This window comes from Panthera uncia, assembly GCF_023721935.1.
Source record: "Panthera uncia isolate 11264 chromosome A3 unlocalized genomic scaffold, Puncia_PCG_1.0 HiC_scaffold_12, whole genome shotgun sequence".
Classification (NCBI taxonomy): Eukaryota; Metazoa; Chordata; class Mammalia; order Carnivora; family Felidae; genus Panthera; species Panthera uncia.
In genome coordinates, this window is record NW_026057579.1 from 21174343 (window position 1) to 21186339 (window position 11997).

The 11997-nt window shown below is 48.8% G+C and overlaps 1 protein-coding gene across 12 annotated transcripts in view; it reads left to right on the forward strand.

The window, feature by feature from the left end:
- ITSN2 (intersectin 2) overlaps positions 1 to 10029 on the forward strand; it is a 145655-nt gene extending 135626 nt beyond the window's left edge. For 10 of the 12 annotated variants that reach the window (XM_049651948.1, XM_049651953.1, XM_049651947.1 and 7 more), the window contains 8 exons: positions 576 to 674; positions 2360 to 2527; positions 2885 to 3100; positions 3648 to 3769; positions 4562 to 4644; positions 7214 to 7297; positions 7699 to 7872; positions 8334 to 10029. In XM_049651948.1, the coding sequence (XP_049507905.1) occupies positions 576 to 674; positions 2360 to 2527; positions 2885 to 3100; positions 3648 to 3769; positions 4562 to 4644; positions 7214 to 7297; positions 7699 to 7872; positions 8334 to 8491 (1104 nt within the window). In that variant the 3' untranslated portion in view covers positions 8492 to 10029. The remainder of the gene's footprint in view (positions 1 to 575; positions 675 to 2359; positions 2528 to 2884; positions 3101 to 3647; positions 3770 to 4561; positions 4645 to 7213; positions 7298 to 7698; positions 7873 to 8333) is intronic. The other 2 variants (XR_007462358.1, XR_007462357.1) reach the window with 2 other exon arrangements.
- Positions 10030 to 11997: the final 1968 nt, after the last annotated feature.

Here is an 11997-nt window from a genome sequence, read left to right on the forward strand (position 1 = left end):
AGGTGACTCCTAGGTGTGTGGCAGGGAGGTGGGTGGTGCAGAATGGTGCTACCAACTCAGGGATGCAGGTGGAAGAGAAGCTTTCATGAAGGAAGATGAGGACTTTGGGGCGTACTGAGGTATTGAGGTGCCTGTAGGAGGTCCAGGTAGGAAGGAGAGTAACTCGGCCAGCATGGAGCTCTAGGGAGGGTTCGGGTGGCGCCCTGGGACTCAACTGCTGGGGGTCTTTGGGCAGCACCTACAGTTAAAAGCAGGTAGAGAAGAAGAAAGAAGTGAGGATTGGGAAGGAGTGGACTGGGAAGACAGCCGTCAATCGTTCTGGAAGCAAAGGAGGGTATGATGGCACAGGCTGCCAAGTCCACATAAGAAAGAAAGAAAGAGCTGAAAAGCATCTGCTGGGTTCACCAACTGAAGGGAGATACCCCTGCTGTTAATCTGATATATATTATTTTGAATCCTGAGTTTTTAAAAGAAATTAGAAATCTAAAAGATGGTCAAAGTCCAGAGTACAGTTGGTGTTTCTTTTGTTCTCGTTGAAGCTTTGATTTCCTCATGAGCCTATCCGTTATTTGCAGAAGCTGGCATCTGACCCTCGATGTAAAGGAATGCCCCTTTCCAGCTTCCTGCTGAAGCCCATGCAGAGAATCACCCGCTACCCTCTACTCATCAGAAGTGTGAGTACCCCAGCTGGGCAGAGGAGCCAGACCCCTTGAGGTCCACAGGGGCCGTAGTCAGGGAGCTGGCCCTGACACATGGGTGATGGACCAGGCACTGTGTGTGCGTGCACCCAGACACACATGTATGTGGGCACACACACGAACACGCACATACAATCTGGATTAGGCAAAGAAAAGCCATCCAGTGTCGCTTAGGTAACCTGTCCTTCCCTCCCCACCCACCCCCCACCCCCGCCCAGGAAACTCCCCTGGGTCTCTCAAAGTCACGAATGTGTTTTTCTAGACAGGGCAAGTGCCCTGTAGGTCTGCATGTGTGGAGCCTGTCGTGAGCCCAGATGGAGTCCACTATTGGCACAACCTTCCGCTCCAGTCTTTCTGCTGAGATCTAAATTCATCCACCAGCTCAACTCCTTTCCCTAGATGTCTCAGGAGTCCCCAGCTCACTGTGTCCTACCCTGAGCTCATCACCATCCCCTCGCTGTTCCCCACTTCAACTTGCTAACTAAACAGTCCTAAGATACCATCCATCTTTTAGCATAAGCGATGTGGGCCTCTTGAGCCAATATGCCTTCTAAGGAGAAGGTGTACTTTACAAAGGATTTTTCCACAAATTATCACTGATACAATTTTAATCATCTTACAAAGAAAAGCAGTAGAAATAATATAAGACCGTTACTTTTATTGATTATCCCTTGACCATTGATCTCTAAGCCATGTTAACTCATTATGGACCTTATGTTACAGAGCCTATGTTTGTTATGATACAAAACTGACCCATTCATACACAATAACCCACAGTCCCTTACCTGAAATACTTTGAAGCAGATGTATTTTCAGAATTCAGAATTTAATTCAAAAATGGCATATTACATGATACCCCAACAAAGCCTGGGCATCACCTGTAGCCAAACACAGTAATATTTCTACAGTGAAATACATGAATAATTACTTTTAAGTAGAATAAACAGATACATCTCTTCAGTTTAGGTCAGGTTTTGCCACCAAATGAATATTGAAGAAAAGCTTTAGGCTTTCAGGGCTTTTTCCCATTTTGGAGTTGTAAACAAAAGACGGTGGCCCCAGGTGGCCAGAGTCCAGACGGGAGCCATCTGCTGATGGGACTGCTAACTTCCAGAGGGACGACACGGTTGTATGCCAGCCTCTATTCTTTTACATTTGTCACATTAGTTTGAAGTCACTTTAGAATCAACAGTATGTTTTCCTACAAGCTGATGACATGATTTTATTCTATTTTTCCTATAGCAGAGGATTCATTGCTTTTTTCAGATTTATAAAAAAGATCAGTGACCCCACAAATGTTATAAGCCATTGCTATTCAGCAAGTTAATACACTTATGAAAGCTGCAGCCAGGTTATGTGGTGGGTTCACCCCAAAGGCAATGGCTTGAATGACTGGGGAGAGGGAGGGAGCCACGTGTGGTAACGCATGTACCAAGACCAAGCCAGAGCCGCTGGCCACCCACAGGTTTCAGGGCACTTGATCCACGTGGCAATTGGCACTGAGTCAACCTGGCTCCCCAAGAACTCTGGGGCTATCCACTTGTTAAGGGCGAACAATCGTCTTACCGTCGTATACCCAGCGCCCAGCACATACAGCAGGCAGTAGGACTTCTGAGTGGAAGACACTCTACTTCCCACATGACGGAACCACTCTTTTCCAGATTCTGGAGAACACCCTAGAGAGTCATGTGGACCATTCTTCCCTAAAGCTGGCTCTTGAGCGGGCAGAGGAGCTTTGTTCCCAAGTTAATGAAGGAGTTCGGGAAAAAGAAAATTCAGACCGACTCGAGTGGATCCAGGCACACGTTCAGTGTGAAGGTCTTGCAGAGGTGAGGCCTGTGGTGTTGAGCTGGGTGCCACTAGGCAGGCTCTGGGTGGGGAACCCAGTTCAAGCCTTCCCCTAGTGTGAACAGGATATGCCTCAGTCCAGCCCATGTGCACTCAGTGTCCTGCCCCTTCTTGGGCTGTCATTTTCCTTTCTTAGAAGGGAAATGTGATATTTTTGTTTTGAGTTCTTTGAATTCAGCCAGTAGAATCCATATTCTGTGGGTAGAAGTCATCACTTTCCCATGTCAGTTTGGACTCTGAAGGAAAATCAGTGCGCCCTCAGATCCAGGGCACGGGCCTCTCATGGAGCTCTGGGATGGTTTGTGCTGGGACTCACAAAGTGACAATTTCTTTTTAAGCAACTTATTTTCAACTCCCTCACCAACTGCCTGGGGCCCCGGAAGCTTCTGCACAGTGGGAAACTATACAAGACCAAGAGCAACAAGGAACTACACGGATTCCTCTTCAATGACTTTCTGCTTCTTACCTACATGGTCAAGCAGTTTGCTGTTTCCTCAGGTTCTGAGAAGCTTTTCAGCTCTAAGTCCAATGCCCAGTTCAAAATGTATAAAACGGTAAGTGTCACATTCCTGGCCGTGGCATCAGGAGCATAACAAGGTGTGTCCTTCACCTGGAGGACCTCCTTCCAGGATCCTTTCCTGTCCCCATGGGACACTCTTCGCCCGTCTCCAGATGGGTCACTCCTCCTCTGTCATTTCCCAGGGAAGAAGCCCCAGCGTGGCTGGGTCCTCACTGTCCTCTGACAGCTGGATTCCAGCTTTGGATTCTGGCTTCCTCCCTGGCAGATGTGATGTGATCCCGCCTCTGTCCACACTCAGCAGCAGGTCTCTCTGTAAAACTGAGACAAGGTGCTAAGTGTGGGTACATGGAGGAGACACCCTGTCACACGAGCAGAGTCATAGACACCGGGAGCTCCTGTTCTCAGTTCAGTGACATCTCATCTGCCCAAGATGTTTTCTTCCACAAAAGTAAAAGACTCAAGAAGCTAGACCCTTCTCTCCTCCTCAAAAAGGCTCTTCAGGACAGACCGAACTCTGCCTAGATGTAGGTGGGTGGAGGGTTCTGGCACATTTCACACTCTCTGTTTTGGCCCTCTTTCAGCCCATTTTCCTGAATGAAGTCTTGGTGAAACTACCCACAGACCCTTCCAGCGATGAGCCTGTCTTCCACATTTCTCACATTGACCGGGTCTACACCCTCCGAACAGACAACATTAACGAGAGGTCAGTCTTGACCACGTGTGACCTGCCTTGAAGCCTGGACGTCTCCCTTCCATAAACGCACCTCCAGTCCGTGCTCAGTCCTACTAACTCTGTATCCTCGAGCTCTCCTAACCAGTGCCCTCCACACTGGTCCCACTGGTCAGCCTTGGTTTAGATATGCTGGGTTACTGCAACCACCTCTATATGTGTCCCTGCTTCCAGTCTCTCCTTAGGATCTTCCAAAATGGGAGAGCCAGCACCTTGCTTCCTTAAATCCCTTCTGCAGCGGTCCATGCTCCTTCACCTGATTTCTGAGGCCCTCTTTGTGTGTCTCAGCCTCAGTCCCATCCCTCTACTGCACAGGACCTGTACTCCAGCCAGAATGTCTTCCTTCTGCTCTTTGCCTGGCCAGCCCTGCATCCTCTACAGGATAGCTCAGCACCTGTGTGATGGCAAACCAGGGGATGCTCCTCCCCTCTGTGCATGTGGTTCTTGGTGTTCTTTGTACGGCAGAATGTCGCTCTGTCGTGCCAAATTGCCACTGATATGGCAAATTGCATCTTCTATTTCTGTGTGCCTGCATCTTGCAAGTGCCTGGTGTCTTATAAACCGTGAGTAACTCTAGAAATTCTCAGCTTCAAAGTTAGCAAACAAGTCTTTCAGTTAAACTAATATTAGGTCTATGATGGGAAACTTGTCAAAGCCAAGGTTAGCAAAGGAGTGAAGAACAAGTGCAGAGCTCTGGGGCTCCTGGCTGAACCTGGGAGGTACTCGGGAAAGCCACCCAATGGCTGTGCTCTGCTTCTCCTCCAGGACTGCTTGGGTCCAGAAGATCAAGGCGGCATCTGAGCAGTACATTGACACGGAAAAGAAGAAACGGGAGAAGGCTTATCAAGGTAGTTGGTGGTGCCCTAGAGAGCCGGAAGCAGCCGCCAGGGCTCCCAGGGGAGGGGGAGGGAGAGGGTCCCACCCTCTGGACACAAGCTGCTGCTCCTGCAGGGTGGGACTGCACAGAGACAGCCTAAAGGAGCAGACTTGCTGTGGGATCCGACAGCAGGACCTGCTTGGTGGCTCCTGCCCTTGGGGCCTCCCTGAGCCCCCTGCCCACTACACAGACGGGCCAGCCCCGCGACCTCCCTTCTGTCTATGGTGAAGGAAGAGGGTCCTTTGCACAACCAAGCCCACTTCTGCGTGGTCCATTTTGCTTCATCCAACTTCACTTCTCTGGCCTGTTTCCCATCAGCTCTGCTCCTCCTCTCCCACCCCGGCCTCTGCTCCGGCCCTCCTCCACATCCATCCGTCCTCCCTCCCTTGACACCAGGTCCTGGACCTCGAGGCCCTCCTCCTCATCACCGGCCCTTCACCCCGCTTGCAGTTTTCATTCTGTTCAGAGGGCTCCCTCACTCGACACCAGTGACCTGACCCACCGCTTGACTCACTTTGCCCCCTGCTCCCGATGGCAGGAAGTCAAGGCTCCTCCTCCCCCTTGTACCTGGAGCTCCACCCAAGCCCAAGCCTGTCTGTCCCTCTCCTCCCTCAGTTTCATGAAAATCATGCTGGGCTGCTTCCCCGAGCCCACGCTCCAGACACACTTTGACTTCTCCCCGCCACCAGCCAGGCTTCACACCATGGCATCTCCTGAGCAGCTCTGCAGACGGCAGTACTGTCCTCACCACCCAGACCGGAAGCGTGCCCTCAGCCCTCCTGCTTCTCTAGTCAGAGGCCAGGTCCTACCCCATTCTCTTCCCATGTCCTGGGCCTTTCCCAGTGGCACAGACCCTCCAGTCTCCACTTAGGCATGAGGCCCCCATCACCATACCCTTCATTCCTGGAGTAATCTTTTTACAGGGCTGACTCTCCTTGCTGAAGCATCTTCCCCATTGCCTCCCAAATTAAGAACAAATTCTTACCCCAGACTCAGGGCCAATCCCCAGTATCATCTGTTCCCCAGCCCCGTTTCCTCTCTCTGCTTCGCCTGTACCACTGCCTGATTGAACAAACCACCTCTGAGCCCCCCTACCTGTCCCCGCCCCCCCCCGCCCCCCAGGCCTTCTCTGTTCGGTCCTCCCTCTTCTGTTCCTGGCTGCTAGAGATGCAGCTCTTTGTATGTTTTTTTATTCAGGTTCCCCTTATTTTGTTATATACTCCTGAAAGGTATGTGTAAATTGGCTTTTGCTGATTGAATCTTGTTTTAATGGTACTTCAAAAGCTTGCTATTAAAAAAATCAACGACTGAATGATTCGGAAAGCATATAATGATCTCTTAATTGGTAAAGATAAAAATCAAGAGTTTTTGTTAGTTTTGCTTAATATCAATATCTATACATATTTTTTATGCATTTTCTACGTGTTCTTTAGACATTTATTGATTACTTACTCTGTGCCAAGCCCTATGCTAGTCTTAACCGGACCTTCAAAGATAAATAAGGGGAACTTATTTGTCTTTAAGGGAAACTGAGTGTAGGTGCTGCACTGGAGAGGTTGGCACAAACAAGGTTGGGGGGCTTCTCATAAGTCCTACTTGCCCTAAGTTTTAAAAACTCAATAGCTCACTAAGCAGCCTTTATTAAACCCCTGAGGGCAACACCTGCTTAACTACTTCATATTTACCAATCTGAGTTCACAGACCCATTTCCCTCCATATGAAAAGGGTTTTGAGTCCATCCTCAAATAGAATAAGGTCTTAAGTGAAACTGCTTTATAAGCTGAAGTGTTTACATGTAATTGGAATGATGTGGGTGGCAAGTTGACTTTGGTACCTGCTAGTTAATTTTTTACCTTGCCACTCCTAGGTTCTGTGACATGGGCAGGTTATGGGCTTTTCTAAGCCTCAGTTCTCCCACATATGGAGATGGCAGTTATAAAGAGCTACCATACAGCATAATTGTACAATTTACATAATAAAACTTTTGTAGAGGTCTAGCACATGCCTAACACAAAGTAAGTATCCAATAAATGTTAGCTGCTTTTAAGTGCTGAATGGATATAATGTATTTTTTTTTAATTAATATTACCGTTTGCTAGGCAATTGAGTGTTTATTAATACAAGGCTGAATAAACAATACGCACTCCGCAGCGGCCTCTCCTGGCAGAGGAGATGGATAGGACATGGAATTTCAGAACCAGCGGGCTGCAGGACGCTCATAAGTCGAGGATGATGGATGCGCAGAGTGGGGCAGAGAGGGGGGAGTGACATGTGAGATTGGATGCACATCTTCAAGGCTGGGTGGGATGCAGACAAGCAGAGGTGGTGGACAGGTATTCCAGCGGGTGCCATGGCCTGGGCAAAGGCACACAGCAGCCAGATGCTGGTCTGCCAGGCCCAGTGCAGTGGCAGGTGACACTGGGGAGTGTCAGGATTGGTTAGAAGGACAGACTATACTCACAGCTCAGTGTCCTCCGTGCATTCCGTGCACGTCCTTCAATCTCAGAGAAGAAATTGACGTCACTTGTCTTCTTTTGTAGCTCGCTCTCAAAAGACTTCAGGCATTGGGCGTCTGATGGTGCACGTCATCGAAGCTACAGAATTAAAAGCCTGTAAACCGAATGGTAAATGCTTCTTTCATTCAACAGATGTGGTAACTGCCCTATTCTTTGCCAATGACTCTTCTGTACATTGAATAACGGGACGCTTTTTAAAAAGCAGTGTTTCCAGTGCCACTAAAATGGTTATCGTACCAATAGTATCCTCACTGTCTCTTCCCAATAAGTACCGGTGCCCCTTTCTTCAGTGCTTCTGAGTAGAAATTGCATGAACACTTGTCCAGGCTCATGGGGAGCATTTGGGGCACTGGAGCCCACAAGGCAGATCTGGGCCCTCAGACAGTGCCCCTGCTGTCGTGGTTTACAGAGAAGCATCCATTTGGATCCTGCTTCTGCTCAAGGAAGGTCCTGTTGTCATTTATTTTACGTACACATGTCACATGTGTCTTTGGTTTGTTTTTGTTCAGGAAAGAGCAATCCATACTGTGAAATCAGCATGGGCTCCCAGAGCTATACCACCAGAACCCTCCAGGACACACTCAATCCCAAGTGGAACTTTAACTGCCAGTTCTTTATTAAGGATCTTTACCAAGATGTGCTGTGTCTCACCATGTTTGACAGAGACCAGTTTTCGCCAGATGGTAAAGTATAACTCGACCAGGGAGGAATTTGAATACTCCAGAATTTAGGGTCTAGATCCAGGGTACTTGGCTTTATTTTTCCCTGTGATACCTATGGAAAATGACACGGGCCCATGGGCACCTGCAGCTCGTGTGGGAAGTGGGTCAGGGGTCTTCTCAGGGGGAAAGGGTGGTCTCCGGCGTGTGTGAGTCATGGACCCCAGTCACTCCCTAAGTACACAACAGAGACATTGCTCCCAGCACCTACTGAATGGGTGAGACATGCTCTGCCTGAAGGAACTTGGATTCCAAGAAGGCAGTTTCCCTCCCACGGACCTGTCCCTGGGCATGCGTCCATGTAGTTATCAGACAGCCACTAACCAAAGGAAATTAACTGTTCTGGATTTGAAAGTCTTATGAATGTTTTCAGACACTCCTCCTTATAAAGAAGTAGCTTTGACTCTCACATGTCTATTCTCCAGATTTCCTGGGTCGCACTGAAGTTCCAGTGGCAAAAATTCGCACAGAACAGGAAAGCAAAGGCCCCACAACCCGCCGACTCCTGCTGCACGAGGTCCCCACCGGGGAGGTCTGGGTCCGCTTTGACCTGCAGCTTTTTGAGCAAAAAACTCTCCTGTAGGGGCCTCAGGGATCTGCCCAAAAGGCTGGGGCTAGAGACGGACGGTGCTGCCCCTAGGCTAAAGGAGCATCACAAGGCTTCATCCATCGCAGGCCACGCGTGCCAGGTCCGGCCCTCTATTTTATTGCACACTAAATAGCTAGCAATCTATGCAAACATGATCTTTCCTAGAAATAAACCAAACCCACAGCACAGTGCCTTGTATTAGTGTTAACATGTTTGGCTGTGTTTAGATGCCAAGGTTTCCATTTTCAGGGCTATAAAAAGTATTATGTGGAAATGAGGCATCGGAACAGCAGACGTTACCACTTGGTTGAATGTGTCCAGTGTGGGTGGTTTTGGTGATGCTGTAACCATTCCACGCCATGTGACCTCTGCGGGGTCACAGCCACTCAGGAGGCGAAGGATCGGGAAGAAACGCTGCAGCCTCAGCGCGGGAACAGCCTGATACCGAAGTAGGTCTACTCGTGCACTGAATGAAAACAGAAACTTGATCATTTTATTCCTGACTAGATTTTATCATCTCTGCTCAGACAATATAGTTTGAAATCTAAAGGGGAAAGCTTGATTTACTTTAAATACTGTGAACTCTAATGATGTGGAAAATATTTTTCAACTTTAATTTTCTGAAGTATAAATTATTTATGTAAATTCCTTGTTTTTGCATATTTCATAGGACATGCATCTTTAAGCTTTATCATTGCCAATATGTACAGAAAGAGAATAAAAATAATAAGTTTATGAATGTAACTTCTTTCAAAGCTTGACTGATTTACTTTCCACCTGAAAAGCTCTTGAAAGGTAAGTTCAGGGGTTGCTTGCAGTGAAACCAAATTTCCTTTCTGTGACAGTGGCAAAAACCAAGAGGGGGTGGGGGAGGGAGGGTGTGGTGCCTAGGAGACCCTGGAGCCTCGTCTTGACTCTGACTTGCTCCATGACTAGTAAATTGACCTACGGTTTCTGGGGCGTGGTGTCACTGATGGCTAGACTGCTGATCTCTGTGGGAGTAAGACCATACCTTCTTGAGTCCTTCTGCCTACTTGGTTGAGCAGGAACCTCACAGGTAACTTCGGAGTCAAGAAAATACACAGGCATTAAACATCTTCAGCAGGCCCTCGGCCTCCAGCTCCAGAAGCACCTGTCTCTCCCTGTCCCCTGTCCTGTCAGACCCACATCCACACCTGTCAGCGCTGCTGGTTTGGGCTCTGGATTTTGTAGTGTGAGATTTGTTTTGAACATTGACAAAAATCAGGTCTTACCCACTAAATTCCTGGGTTAATGAGTACAACTGGAAAAAGATCTGCTTTTTAGAAGGAACCACGCAGGCTATAGGAGCCTTGATTCTCAGGGAGCACGTCTTAGGGAGCTGGAAGAACAGGAAAGATTCAAATGTCCCTCCACCACAGTCCCCGTTTCTGTCTAAACATAACCACTGAGCAAAGAAGGGCTGGAAAACATAACTCAGAATGTTCAAGTTAAAAAAAAAAAAAAATCTGCCATTCTGGGTATTAATCCTGGGCACTTATTTGTTAAAACTTAGATGTAAAAGAAATATGGCCTGTGTCAATAGAAGAGACGCCACTCAACATCTGAAACCAAAACACCTGAATGTATTAATTAAGGGAAAGTTTGGCTGGTCAGGCACAGCCTCACTGAGCAAAGCACATTGCTGATCTTCTGTAGGGTCTTGAAGGCAGGTATGGGTCGATGTCCAACAAGTCTGCCTCTGACTGGCTGAGTTCCAAAGCCTGAGACAGTCTCTGATTAGTCAAGGCCAGTTTAAAACCAGTTGTGGGTTTACTTGTGACCCGAGCTAAAGGATAATCCTTTTCCCAGGACAGCAGGGACTTGAATTCTCCCTGGGATGAACTGTGGCTACTGCCATTTCCCCATGTCTACATGTGTCAGGGTTCTTTTCAGATTTAGGACAGAGGAGCCTGCAGGAGGTGAGTCAGACTTCTACAAAACCCCAGAGGACATTCAATGTCCATGCTCCTCACAACTCCAGTCACCTGCATTGACCTGGGACTGCAGCTCTGCCTCTTAAGAAATGAAGTTCTCTCCTGACTGAAACGTGAGCCTAATTTTCTGAAGGATGAGGGAGGAGGGTGTGCCCTTAGACTCCTTGCGTCCCCTGGAGAAGGACTGAGCAGATAGGAGAGATGCCCAGCAAGCCACCACCGACCCCCTCCCCCACCCCCCAGTGCTCTTCAGAATCAGGACTCTGCGGCACGCCAACAGGATAACCACTCTCTGAAAGGGACCGAAACCCTGAGCAATTTGACTGACATGACAGAGTCTGAGTGGGGTGTGTGTTCTGGTGATCGGACCGGTGCTTTGGCACTAGACGGCCTAGACTTGGAATCGAGACCACCACCACTTTCAGCCGTGTAGCTGACATTGAACAAGTTACTCAACCCCTCTCCAAGCTTCACGTAAGGGGAGATCAAGCTGTAACTTTGCTGTGAAAACTTTTACATGAATATAAATACCTCACGCAGTTCCAGGGCTCCTGGGTGGCTCAGTCAGTTAAGCTTCCAATTCTTGATTTCAGCTCAGGTCGTGTTCTCACAGTGCGTGAGTGTAAGCCCCCCATCGGGCTCTTTGCTGACAGTATGGAGCCTGCTTAGGATTCTCACTCCCTGTCTCCCTCTGCCCTTCCTCCACTAGTACTCTCTCTCTCTCAAAATAAATAACTAAACTTAAAAAAATTTTTTTTTAATATATAAAAATATCTCACACAGTTCCTAGTTCACAACAGCTCAATAAACAGTAACTATTATTGTTTGTTACTGCTTGCAACATCTTACACTTCTGGAGAGAGAAAACCCGTTGGCAGCATTTTAACTGTTGGCACACAAATGAGGAAGTAAAGCTCAGCGAAGCTTTATTACCATGGCCTCCTTACAGATGGCACTGTTCCTGGCAGCCATGCCTGAACCCCAGCTGCAGGGAGGCCGGGTGCCACCCCAGGACTTTTGCCATCATCACTCTTAACACGGGCTGTGACCCCCCACCTACACTGGCCTTCCCCAGGCGCCCAGGGTTGTGGTCTGTGTTGTCTGGCACCTCCAACCTGTGAACAGAAGGGAAGTGCTCAGTGTAGGGCAGGGAAGAGGGGCTGACTGGGGCAGAGAAGAAGGCCCCAGTGGATCCCACCCAACACTCCGCCCTCCTGCCTGAGCTGAGACCTTCCAGGCAGCCCTCTCCTCACCTTTCCCCTACTCTCTTTGGTTTCTGCAACTCTCAGCCATAGCTTCCCAGGTCTTTGGACTCCACACAGTACTGACCTCTCCATGGTAGGGCGGAGGTGACTAGCTGTCCACAGAACACCTGCTCTCCCTGCCATTGTGCTCAGAGCAGCAGAGGCTACTTCTCCCAGCACCCTCCCCCTGCAGTTAGGGACAGCCATGTCCTCCCCAGTGGAACATGTGAGACCTGGCCCACCTACACTTCATGCCCAGGGAGAACTCCTCCATGACCTCTTCCCTTTTCAGGTTCCCCAG